Source organism: Macrotis lagotis, chromosome X (genome assembly GCF_037893015.1).
Source record: "Macrotis lagotis isolate mMagLag1 chromosome X, bilby.v1.9.chrom.fasta, whole genome shotgun sequence".
NCBI classification, from domain to species: Eukaryota; Metazoa; Chordata; class Mammalia; order Peramelemorphia; family Peramelidae; genus Macrotis; species Macrotis lagotis.
This window is the reverse complement of record NC_133666.1, coordinates 679,579,654-679,592,682: the sequence shown is the minus strand read 5'-3', so window position 1 is coordinate 679,592,682 and position 13,029 is coordinate 679,579,654. Positions and strand designations below refer to the sequence as shown.

At 39.7% G+C, this 13,029-nt stretch overlaps 1 protein-coding gene across 1 annotated transcript in view; it reads left to right on the top strand.

Annotated features, from left to right (window-relative positions):
- VSIG10 (V-set and immunoglobulin domain containing 10) overlaps positions 1-3,243 on the top strand; it is a 37,216-nt gene extending 33,973 nt beyond the window's left edge. The window contains exon 9 of the mRNA XM_074205935.1: positions 42-3,243. Within this exon, the coding sequence (XP_074062036.1) occupies positions 42-100 (59 nt within the window). The 3' untranslated portion in view covers positions 101-3,243. The remainder of the gene's footprint in view (positions 1-41) is intronic.
- Positions 3,244-13,029: the final 9,786 nt, after the last annotated feature.

Sequence of the window (13,029 nt, the reverse complement as noted above, 5' to 3'; positions counted from 1 at the left end):
CAAATAATGTCAGCTCTTTGTTTTTATTTTTTGTTATTCAGATGACAGTAGGGAAACCCACAGTGACATTTTCCAGGAAGAATGTGACCGACCTGTTTGATGGACAGTTCATCTTTTCCTTTTCTGTTCTTGAATATCCAAGAGGATGCTTGGTTGGAATTCAGATGCCTTAAACCAATACCCCAACCTGGGTTCTGGGAGCCTTTGCTTTGGCAATGGATTGGGCCCCTCAGCAAAGATCCCATCTCCCCTTCTGATCTTTTCTCCCTAATTAGCTTAATTTGCTGTGGGCTTCTCAAGGATACTAAAGAGCCATTAGGGACAGGCAAGCTTTTGGGAGGAAGCCCTAGAAATGGTATTTGGTTTTCAAAGTACAACTTCCCTGGGAATCTTGGCTCCATCCAGATGTCCCCTACTTCCCTGAGAGCACATGTGAAATATCTTTCCTTAGCAACAGGAAGATGATTGAAGGTTTGCCAGCAGCTTGTACCAGTGTACAGAGAAGGGTTCTGGGATCCCAGGGCAAGCACCCAAAATGATCCTGGTAATCTCTGTCACTGCCCAAGTAAGGTACAAGTGGGCCAGATTTGGAACAAATATTCATTGCCTGAGAAAGAGGTCAGAAACATTGTATCTGGAATCAACTCGTCCCTTCTTGGTGGGAAATTGGCTTAACTAAATTAGAGTCTCTTGCTATCAAATTTCCTTTGAAGAAGTGGATTTGGATTAGAATGAAAGAACACTGGACCTGGAAAAACACAAGCTGTCCTCGGAAAAAAATCACCTCTCTGGGCCTCAGTTTCTTCATCTGGAAAATGATGGAGTTTATGACTTCTCAGGTCCCTTCAAGCTCTGTGGATGCTATGATAATTCACAACTTTTCCAAGCCCATAGATAACCTTTTTTGGAGAGGTGGGAGGCTAATGAGATAAAAGAGGAATCACTTTTATTTTAACCAGAATGTATGGGGAACTACTAAACAGGCAATAGGGAAAGTATGATTAGATGAGCCTCTGTTTTTTCTGCTTCTTAGTCCTTGTTATGAGAGTAGAACTCAACACTTTGCTATGGAACTAGTAGAACTAGTAGATTGGTTCTTGATTTTCTAACTTATCTCTGGTGACCATGGTTGACCTGATCTTGTCCATCTCAGAAATGGGGATGAGGAAACATCTCTTCTGCTTGCCCCAAGGGGGTTCTAGGAAGCTAACCCTTTAGATAACTACAAAATGGAAGAAAAATGCCAAACAAGTGAGCCACCATTGTTTTTTTTTCTCCCCATAAGACCTTTGGTGACTGAATCAGTTAAGCATTTCACATGATGGTGACAAAGAATTCAAGGACTTGTGTTCGATATCAGATTTGTTTTCCATGTGTACAGATATGGGGCCAGGATTCAGTTGGGGACTTGGAATTTGGAAGGCCTGGGCTTCTCATCCTGCTTCAGATATTCACTTGCTGTGTGAGCAAATTATTTCTCTTCTCTGAGATTCATTTTCCTCATCTGTAAAGTGGAGACAGAATAACTATAGTACTACCTCACAGAGGCTCCAAAGAGATCATATAAGTAACAGAAGTGTTTGGCAAATTTACTTATCCTTCTTCCCTTTTCATCACCGTAAACTTAGCATCACCTTGGACTATGCCAAGCAACTTGAATTCAATTGCATACTTTCCCTTTTCTAATACTAAAGTTGACTATGCTATAAGGTTTTTTTTAATTGCATCCATTCACATGTGTGATGACTGAAATTAGTTTCATTATGCACAGGTCTCCAAGAAGCAGGGTAGTGGATAGAATTAACCTCAGTCAAGAAGACCTGAGTTCATATCCTGATTTTTTCCTAAATTAAGCATGTGTCCCTGGGTGAATAACTTGGTGTGTCAATGTTGTGGGCAGAGAAGGTACCAGGCAGAAAAAGTCCCTTGATGAGGATTTCCCTTGATTGCTTAAATCATAGGTTCAAACCAAAAAAAAAAAAACAATTAAGATAACCTTGTAGAATTTTTATTTAAGATTTCAAGTTGATGAGAACTACCTGACCATTTTGCTGCCAAGGCACAAGGGGAAATCAAATGCAGGGCTTTCCATACCAGGTATCATAGTGTTACATTTTTGCCTTTCTCCTGGACATCTATTTTGGTCCATAGTACCTCAATTGGTCAACTGTTCCAAGAAGTTTCAGAATGGAATGCCATGACAAGGATATTCTACCAATTTCAAGAGTTGGATCATAGTCTCTCCTACTTTGAATCTTTTAGTACCCATTTGGTGAAATTCCTGCATTCAAGAATACCATCCCTTGGGCAGTTGGGGCTTATCTGCCTTGATTTTACAACTGACATTGTGAACATTGGGAAACTTTATAGAATTGATTCCTATCTGGGAAACAAGAGAAAGTTATACAAGGTCATTAAATATTTCCTTAACTTCCTGTTCCTCCTACAGATATTTTAGTAATTGAGTCAGAGCAGAGATGGGGAGCTATTCAAGACAGGGATTTTTCTACTCACAAATAAAACCTTAGTGCCAACTTGCTATCAGCCAAAGCAACTCTTCACGCTAGCCATGAGCAAGTATGATAGATGTCACACATGAATGAGCATAGGAGACTTTGGGTGAGATTGTAGGCTCTAAGACATTTTTGGATTTTCAAAACATTCAAAGAAATGCAGCTTAAGAATTTTTTTAAGACAAAAAAATGGAAATTACAGAGCCTTCTGACAGAGGGACCCTATTCTGATTCTGTAGGTTATGGTTTATGGTTTCATCTTTCAACAAAACATATCACAACCACAGAAAATTTAGAAATTTTGCTTATCAAAACTTGGGTGGTAAACATTTAGGGGTTCACCTAATATACCTTTTTTTTTTCCATGAGGGCTGGTGGGGTTTGAGGAGAAAGGTGTAGTTTTCTGTAATTGGTTCTAGTTCTCACTGAAGCCTCACAGCCAAGTTCTGTTTTTCAAGCATGACTGCAATATACACTGGAAGGCATTGGCATTACTAAAGTACTAAAGCCTAGCTGGGAAGGCTTCTTGAGGCAACAAGTGTAATCTTCCATCCTGTGACTAGCCATATTCTGCTATTAGGGCTTTTAAAAAAACAGGTATCTATGTTCTAAATAATTTGATATTTGATGTAGGGGTGGGGATAAGGAAAAATTAGTTTTGAGAGCTTTGGGTTTTTTATGATTCTGGAATAAAGTTATTTTTCAATAAATAGTTTTTATGTAATCTTTATTTAAATCTGGTGTCCTTCTTTGAAAATAAAAGTTGGTATTTTCCACTGGCTTTACTTAAGAGGTTGCATAATCTACTGCCTCTCTGCCTTCATTTGATTCATTCTGGTATAACTATGAAGACAAATTTGGAAAACCTCCCCAGTCTGCCAAAATTGGTTTTCTTACTTTCTCCACACAGCCTTGTAATCTTCTGCAAGTCCCTTATAACCCCTGACTCCCTACCTCTCCTATTTCATCACCATTAGAAACAACACTTTTTTTTGGCCTGGTCTATCTTTTCTTCGTCACATCCATATGCATCTTCATCTCTATGTTCATTTTTGAACAGCTTCTTCTAGTTCTCAGAATTTTCTCCAGGACTTCTATGAACTAATGCAGAATGAATAGAGTTAGGGGGTAATGTTTTGTAGGATAAGATTGTAATGATAGCACAACTTTGAAAGACTTGAGAACTCTAATCAATGCAATGACCAATCATGATTTAAGAGGACTGAGGGTAAAGCATACTACTGTGATGTTTAAAAAGATTACTCAGAGACATGGTTTCTGAGTAATTTGAACATTTTATTAATAAGAATAGCACATTATTAATAAAAGGACTGTCATTTGGTAGTCTCAAGCAAAGACAATCCTGGTGGATTCATAGTTTATATGTCCTTTGGAAGAATGGTTGTTTAATGAGGGGTTAAAAGTTATACCATATCACCCTTGGAAAGTTTTATCTCTATATCCAGACCACATATCATAGGGCAATCTATTCAAAGAATGTATGCCCCACCCAAGTGTGGCGAAGTGAAAAACTTCAGAATTCTGACTGAATGTGGATGTGGATAAATTAAATGTGGATAAATTCACTTAAAAGACTTGACTCGACCCAGAGGTATTTAGGGACCAAAACAATTTATTCTGTTAAGGTTAGTAAGTAAAGGGACTAAACAATAATGGGAATTATGCTAAATAAAGAGAGAAGTAAGGACAGTTAACAAGAGTGTTGCAGTTGTGTTGACAAGCAGCATAAACTAAGAGGAGCATAGAGAAATTAAGGACACGGTTGCAAGGTTGTTGCAGCTGGGCTAAATTTCTTAGGCATATCACTGTTGTTACTTTAAAAAAAAAGTAGCAAAGCTGAGAGGGAAAGGAAAGGAGGATCTGAGTTGAAATGTTACCCCAGACACTTAATAATTCCCTAGCTGTGTGAACTTGGAAAGTCATTTGACCCCATTGTGTTGCAAAACCCCAAAATTAATAAATTAAAAAAAAATATGGCCTGGTGTCTGATCTGGGGAAATTAGAAGGAAGTTAGGGTGGTGCTGATGCCGGGGAAAGGAGGGGCTTCAAGTATTGATGTAGGTTCGTTTTGGGTGGTGAAATCACCAGACTCCAACTCACAAGGGTAAGAATTCACAGTTGCTGCAAAAGTTTACAGGTTACTACAAATAGTTCACAAGTTGCTAAAAAAACCCTCACAGGTTAGATTCTTTAAAAAGGTAAGATGCTAATGTTTGTCCTTCATTTTCTCTGTCTCATATTTCCTCTGGTATACAAGCCTGAGGCAGAACACAATTGACTATTCCACTAGGGTGGGATCTTAAGGAGACTAGTCCAAACTCATTATCAGCAGTGTGTTTCTAGAGATTGAACTTTTTTAAAATTAGGACTTTAGAAGAAAAGAACTTGGATCTCCCCAATTATTGTTATTAATGATCATTTCTCTGACTACCAATTTTCTGATAGAAGATGGATTTTAGATGCAGACTGGACACAACCAATGTGGAGATTTGCTTTGTTTGGCTGGAAATTTTGTTAAAAGGCTTGCAGTTTTTTTTTTTCTGTCTGAGAGCTAGGGATAGGATCTTTCCCCCTCCCTGCAAAAAAAGAGTGGAGAACAAAAGAAAGGCCATAAGCAATCATAGACTAATTTACATGCTTTGATTTTACATTAGCTATTGAAATGAATGGAATGTTTGGAATATCAGGAAGGTAATAGATTTAAAAAGGAAAATTTACTTTGCTATCCTTTACTTTAATCCAGGAAAGAATGCATCCTCCCTTAGACAAAATAGCATTGTATAAGGGTGGTACTCTTTTTTTTTTCCTACCTATCATTTTTTTTAATTAAAGATTTTGAGTTTTACAATTTTTACCCCAATCTTACTTCCCCCCGCCCACGGAAAGCAATCTGTCAGTCTTTACTTTGCTTCCATGTTGTACATTGATCCAAATTGAGTGTGATGAGAGAGAAATCATATCCTTAAGGAAGAAACAAAAAGTCATAGAGATAACAAGATCAGACAATAAGACATCAGGTTATTTTTTCTAAATTAAAGGGAATAGTCCTTGAACTTTGTTCAAACTCCAGGACTCTTTATCTGGATACAGATGACATTCTGCCTTGCAGACAGCCCAGAATTGTCCCTGGTTGTAGCACTGATGGAATGAGCGAGTCCATCAAGGTTGAACACCACCCCCATGTTGCTGTTAGGGTGTACAGTGTTTTTCTGGTTCTGCTCATCTCATTCAGCATCAGTTCATACAAATCCTTCCAGGCTTAAAGGTGGTACTCTTTGATAAGATATCTTACAACCTAATAGAATGACCTCCAAGGATGTTTAATGTTTTATTTATCCTTGCTCCTCCCACTAAGTCTTCTTACCTAGATGGCTTCTACCTATAGGTTTGTTGTAAATTCTAGAGAATAAAGAGTGGGACTATAACAGTGAAGCCTCCCTCATGGTTTCAGTGAATCTTCCTTTTTCTCAAAGCCAAGTCAGCAAGACTTGCAAAGTTTCCATTTCCCCAAGGTCAAGTGAAAACAAAGATTATTCAGCACTGTGCTGATTGACCCCCATATATGGAAGGATACAGAATTACTTCTCTTATAGGCTGTAACTCTTGTTAAGGAGGTTGTGCTCTCTTCTTGAGAAGAGCAAATAAACTCCTTTTTGTTCTCCAGTCCACATTTTCTGATTATTTTGTTTAAAGAGAATCAGTGCTGTAACACATGATTCTGATCCCACACAATAAACTCCATGTCTACTTTATTTCTGTCATTTTATATTAACCCCAAATTTTTAAGGTTTATAAAACAAATATAAATTTTGTCTGCTTTTTTCTCTAATAAATATATGAATCTCCCCATGGTATTAATTATCACAGGATAGGAAGGGGGAAGATTCCCAGGTTTTGTGGAGGTCTTTAGCATATCTAATAAAACACAAAAGTCCTGAGTTGGGAGGGGGCACTTCTCCTAACCCTCTGGGTTTTTTGGGGTTTTTTGTTTGGTTTTTTGCAAGACAAATGAGGTTAAGTGGCTTGCCCAAGGCTACACAGCTAGGTAATTATTAAGTGTCTGAGACTGGATTTGAACCCAGGTACTCCTGATTCCAAGGCTGGTGCTTTATCCACTAGGACACCTAGCTGCCCCTGTTTATTCCTTCTTAAGACCAAATTCTGGAGGCCAACACATGTTTAATTCTTTAGTAAGGCTAAATTCATGAAGGTCAACAATATGTATAATTATTATTGCTTGCCTTCTCAGTGTGGATAGGGTGGGATTGGAGGGAGGGAGGGAGGGAAAGAATTTGAAATTCAAAATGTAAAGAAAAAAATGTTAAGAATAATAAATAAAAAAATGAAAGTTACATTCTGAATTTGTTACATGATTAGAAATGCAAATTGATTCAGTCTCACTACAATCTTTTGTTTTATATTGTAAATGGAAATGACCATTTTATTTGCTATTTAAGATCAAATTAAAAATATTAATTGAAAGAATTTTTTTTTTGGAAACCTCTCTTGAGACAATATATCTGCCTAGGGCAGCTAGGGTAGTGGAGTGGATAGAGCACCAGCCTTAGGTGTTAGGACAGGAGCTCAAATTCAACCTCAGACACTTGACTCTTACTAGCTATGTGACCTTGGGCAAGTCATGCAACCCTGATTGCCAGGCAACCAGGGTGATCTCCAGTCATCCTGATTCATATCTTGACCATTGGACTCAGATGGCTCTGGAGTAGAAGGTGAGGCTGGTGACTTAGCACAGCCCCCCCACTACTCAAATCCAATTCATTTGCTTGTCATGGTATCACTTCCCTAATGTAGTGGTCTTCTTCAAAAATGAAGGACAAACATTATTTCAGCCTACAGTATGAAGGGACTTTTGATGATGGTTGGGGAGTATGTGGGTTTCTGAAGTAAATAAGTAAAATGCTCTTAAAGGGAACTGTGAAAGCAGGAGATCCGAAGTCCTGGCCCTTCTAACACTTAATTGCTTTGCTTTTTTTGCACTTGCCAAGCTGGTTTATCATTGGTGATTAGGAAAGACTTAATAGGAATTTCTGCTGAGGAGCCTAAGAAAAGAATCTAAATCTCTGACTGCAACTTCATAATTTGTAAATCTTAGGACAATATAAAATTCTAAATTTGAAAATGACTGTTGAGCTAATTTAAAATGGTGGTGGTTCCTATAAACAAGTTTTTTCCATGTTAAAAATTCTATTTCTATATGATTCATGAAAAGATGTCAACAAGATTTCAACCCAGATCCCTTCTAATACCTATGAGAGATGATTCCTGGGAATCTAAATCCCCACAAAACAGAAGCCAAAAGTGAAAGCCTTTCATTCAGAAGATAAAGATTATTACTCCAGGATGAGAAATAATGTTTACTTTAAAATAGTGGAAAGAAAGTTTGTGTGCAAAATAAGTTGTGCCATTTCCTCAAGGTTTTGGCAGAATGAAATGATTATGATGGCCTCATATTTTCTCAGCTACAATTAGAGAGAAAAAATTTTGGAGGGAATTCTCAAAGAGTAATTCTCCATAATTGCATATATTAGAGGCTAGTACTGAACTGGGAGCATCAGAAACTGCCTGGCTATGTGATCTTGGGCAAGTCACTTAAGCTTTGTTTACCACTGAGAAAGAAATAGCAAACTAATCCAGTATCTTTGCCAAGAAAATAGAGGTCCATGGGGTTGGACATGACTGAAAAAAGGGAACAACAGTGTTAGACTTGGAAACAGGAACACCTAACTTTAAATCTTACTAGATGTATAATTCCAATGAAATAACATGTAAAGCATTTTACATATATTAAAGTGCTAAACAATTATTATCAGCAGGGAAGACAAATTAGAAAATCATAATGATGATGAGTAAATGGAAGTTGGTCATTATTTCACCTTCTCTGCCTAGTTTATTACCTTCCAAATGGGAGGACAATGAAAAGTTTTTCTTTAATTTGGCAAAGGGTAGACAAATCCTTCTCCTCCTCCTGTTTTCAATTATTCTTTTGCATCGTAGTTAAGATATTTAAGAACATCCTTCTTTCCTTCCACACTCTAAATATGTTCTCTTCTACCGATCACATGCTGTCCCTTTTAGACCATAGCTTACACAGATTGAGAGGCGGATTGCTTACTTAAGATGAGTTGGATTACAATAATATTTCCTTATTGATCTTAAAACATTCAGGATGCCAAAGCTGAGATAATTAATATCACTGGGAGATCCTGTAGCTATTTGTTACTGTTCAATCACATCTGATTCTTCAAGACTTTTGGCGGGGGGTTCTTGGGAAAGATACTGGAGTGGTTTGCCATTTCCTTCTCCAATTCATTTTACAGATGAGTCACACAACTAATAAGTATCTGAGGCTAAATTTGAACTCAGGTCCCTCTCCAAACATCACCTAGCTGCTCTCCTGTAGATCAGGGGTAGAAGATTGAGGTGGGAGACTAGACACCTGAATCACTTACTGAATTCACTGTCCTCTCCCCAAATCTTATTCCATCCCACTTCTCATTTTCTCTCCTCAGACACTACGCCTTTCCTTTATTATTGCATTTCCTTCCATTCTGCTTTATCTTAATCCTCATTTCCTTTTTCTAAAGTGCTGTTCAATCAATCAATTAAGAAATACTTATTAAGAAGCTACTATAGCTAGGCATCAGGCCAGGAGTGCTGGACACTGGTGATATAATAAATGAAACAATCCTTACTCAGAAGTTTATATTCTCATTTTTTTTTGTTTATTCCCCTATCCTCCCACACCAATTCTTTCATCACAGTTCCTAGGACTACAGGTTTATCCTAGATTTTTACCTTTAGAACTGGAAAGAACTTTTTAAGTTATTTAGAATAATTTCCATCTTGCACATGAGAATAAAGTCTCAGAGATGTAATTTGACTTGTCTAATACCACACAGGCAGCAAGAGGTAGAATCAAAGTTTGAAACTGGACCTTTGAATTCCCAATCCTGTGCTTTTATCATGGTGCTGGCTTTCTCTCTGTCTCTCTCTGTCTCTCTCTGTCTCTTTGTCTCTCTTTGGATCTATTTGTTCAACTGCAAAATGAAAAGGTTTCACGAGATCATCTTTTTTTCCAGTTTTTAAATATTTATCTTATGCCTCACTTCCATTTTTTTCACATCTCTGTGACTTTTATTTTATTTTCAGCAGTATTTGTTTCTTCTATCTCAGGTCCTGTTTTTACCTTAGCAAACTTATCTCTATCCTGATACACCATTAAGCACATACTGTGTATTAAGCCCAGGAAATAGCAAAATCAGAAAAACAAGACAGTTTCTTTTCTTAAGGGGTTGACCTTCCAATTGGGGAAGACAAGACATCAAAAAAAAGTTGAGATGAAGGTGAATTGGAGAAAAACCTGGAAATCCTAAGGATGTAGAATGGGGTGAATTACAAGTTTTCAGGCAAAGTCAATAGCTCAGATGACTGCTGGGGGTTGGAAGGGACTAGAGATAGGACAGATGACAAGGTGTGCTAGTCTGCCATCTTTCTAAATGGAGACTTCCATCTATTGCATCAAACTTGTATATTTGTGAGTAATGCAGTAACCCAGATGGGGTCTAGGTGGCTGCTGTTGGGAGATACAGTAAGAGGGGAAGGGTGCCCCTGCCTTCCCTCCCAATTTGATCTCAGTCTTTTTATCTGTGGTCTTCTGTCCCTCAGTCTCTATCTCCCTTGCTCAGTTTCTTCATACCGGTTCCCACATTTCTCCATAGTAGCCCCTCCTCTTGTTCCTTATACCCCTTTTTTCTTACCTCACTTTAACTCTGTCCCCATATTTGTGCCTTAATAATACTTCAATCCCTAGTTCCCCTCTTCCTTCTTCTAAACCCTTCACTTTAGTTCCCATATGCCCCATTTCACTCGTCCTTGTCTCTATTTTTCCATTTCTTTCCTTAAGTCCCGTTATTTGTGCATTTCTGTATTTCAGTCCTCATCAATTATGCAGTCTTTCCATAATCCCCTTATAAGGGGTGAGGGTGTCCCTTAGGCCCTTACCTTTCCTTTTCAACCCATTCTCTTCCTGTTTTCATCTCAGTTTCCATCTACCTAATAATCTCATAATTCTTATTTTTTCCCCTCTGCTTAGGTTCCTTTCCCTCATCCCTCGCCTCTTGCTTGTTTCCCCCTTCTCTTTCTCCTTCCTTATTCATCGTGACCTCTCTGCAGCCTTGAACAGTGTAGATAATTTTCTCCCCTCTTCTCTCTAGGTTTTCATGACATTGCTCTTTCCTAGCTCTCCTCTTTTCTACCAGAGTCATTTGCTGGTTCTTTTTTAAAACCTGATCTGAAGAAGGTCTTCCCTTGGCCCTGGAACCTTCCTCTCTTTTCCCTCTACAATAACTAGCTTGGTGTTCTCATGGGCTACCATTGGATTAAATATTGAATGATCCATTGGGCATCTAGGTGGTACAGTGGATAGAGCACGGGCCCTGGATTCAGGATTCAAATCGAGCCTCACCTAGCTGTGAGACCTTGGGCAAGTCACTTAACCCCATTGCCTTACAAAACAATAAAAACAAATATTGAATGATTCCCAGATCTATATATCCAGTCTTAATCTTTCTCCTGGTACCATGATACCAATTATCTTTTGAACATTTCAGAGTGAATGTCTCATAGGCATCACAAACTCAATATGCATTAAAAAAGAACTCACTATCTGTACTCTCAAACCTCCCTCTCTTTCAAGCCTTGTTAGCATTTCTATTACTGAATATCTTACATTCTCCCAATTACCCAGGCTCTCAATTTTCATTTGATTTCACACCAGATATCCATTCTGTTGCCAAATCTTGAGGTTTCTCTACCTAATTTATATTTTAATTGTGGGGAAAATAGTGGAAATTCAGTGCAAACAGGATATATATATATATTAGGTAGATGGAAAGACAATCTCAGGGGAGGTTCCAGAAGTGATCCTAAGCAAGTCCTTTGACCTCTGTCTGTCTCAGTTTCCTCATTTGTAAAATATGAGAATAGTAATAGTCTCTACCTCCCAAAGTTGTTGTGAAGATCAAATGAGGTATTTGTCAAAGTGCTTTGCAAACCTAAAAGAGCTGTAGAGTCTAGCTATCATCATTAATAATAATAATGTCTCTCAAATACAGCCCTTTCTCTCCCGTCAATCTCCTTATCGCTTTTTTTCTCTATCATTGCAATGACCTCACTGACAATGGCCTCCCTGTTTCAAGTTCCTCCTTTCCTCAATCCATCCTCATCTAAGTTGCCCATTGAGTTTCCTAAAGTGCAGGTCTGACCTTGCCACCCTCTTACACAAGAAACTCCACTGGCTCCTTATTGCTTCCAGGATCAGCATAGAATCCTCATTTTGGCATCGGCTCCCTCCTTTCCCCACTACCTTGTGGGTTATTGGGGTGCACACAACCCCTGTTCTATAGTTCTCCACCATCCCTGACTCCATGTCTTTGCACTGGCTGACCCTCCTGCCCATCAGAATGCTTTGTGCTCAGCCTCTCGTTTCCCTCTCTTCCATCAGCTCCCATCTGCCCTTCTTCACCCTTGGCTATTAATGAGGAGGAAAGGCAGAATCCAGAGAACCCTTTAAGATTTGCAAATCCCATTGCAAAGATCTCATTTGATCCTCACAACCACCTTGGGAGGTAGGTGCTATTATTATCCTCATTTCACGGATGAGGTAACTGAGGCAGATAGAGGCTAAATAACTTGTTCAGGGTCACTCCTAGTGTCTTCCCTTCTAAGATTACTCTCCGTCTCCCATGCACATATCTTTCTTATGCCCAGTTACCCTTTTTCTCACCCTACCCAATCAGAATGTAAGCTCTTTGAGGGCAGGGCATGTTTTTGTCTTTCTTTGTATCCCCATGTTCTGTAAATAGTAGGTGCTTCACAGATGCTGATTGGTTGGTTGGTTAGTAAACTAATCTTGCCTTGTGTGCACTCCGATGGTCTCTGTTGACCCCAGTATCCTCCTTGTCCTGTTGTGTGTGCCCCAATGCCCTGCACAGTCCCCAGTATTCTCCTTGTCCTATTGGGAGCACCCCAAACCTCCACCCCCCAATACCTCCTTGCCCCATTGTGTGCACCCCAATGGCCTCTGTTGCTCCGAGTATCCTCCGGTGTCCTGTTGGGAGCACCCCAGTAACCTCCATCCCCCCAGAGCCTCCTTGTCTTGTTATGCGCACCCAACTGGCCCCAGCAGCATTTGCACACAGCAGGCGCATACTAAATGCTAGTGGATCGGTCCCTTCAGTCCTGGGTCCTTTCCCACCATCTCCGACATCTCGCCCCGCCCCCTGCCCCGCCCCTCGCCCCGCCCCGCAGCCCCTGCTCCTCCCCGCCTGGTGCCTCCACTCGCCCCGCCCCCTCCCCATTCCCCGCCCCGCCCCTCGGGGCCCCGCCCCCGAGGAGGCGGGGCCGGAAGGAGGTGTCCTCCCGGCGGCCGCCCCGAGCCACGTGACGGGAAGCAGCTGATGGCCGCTCCCGCGGA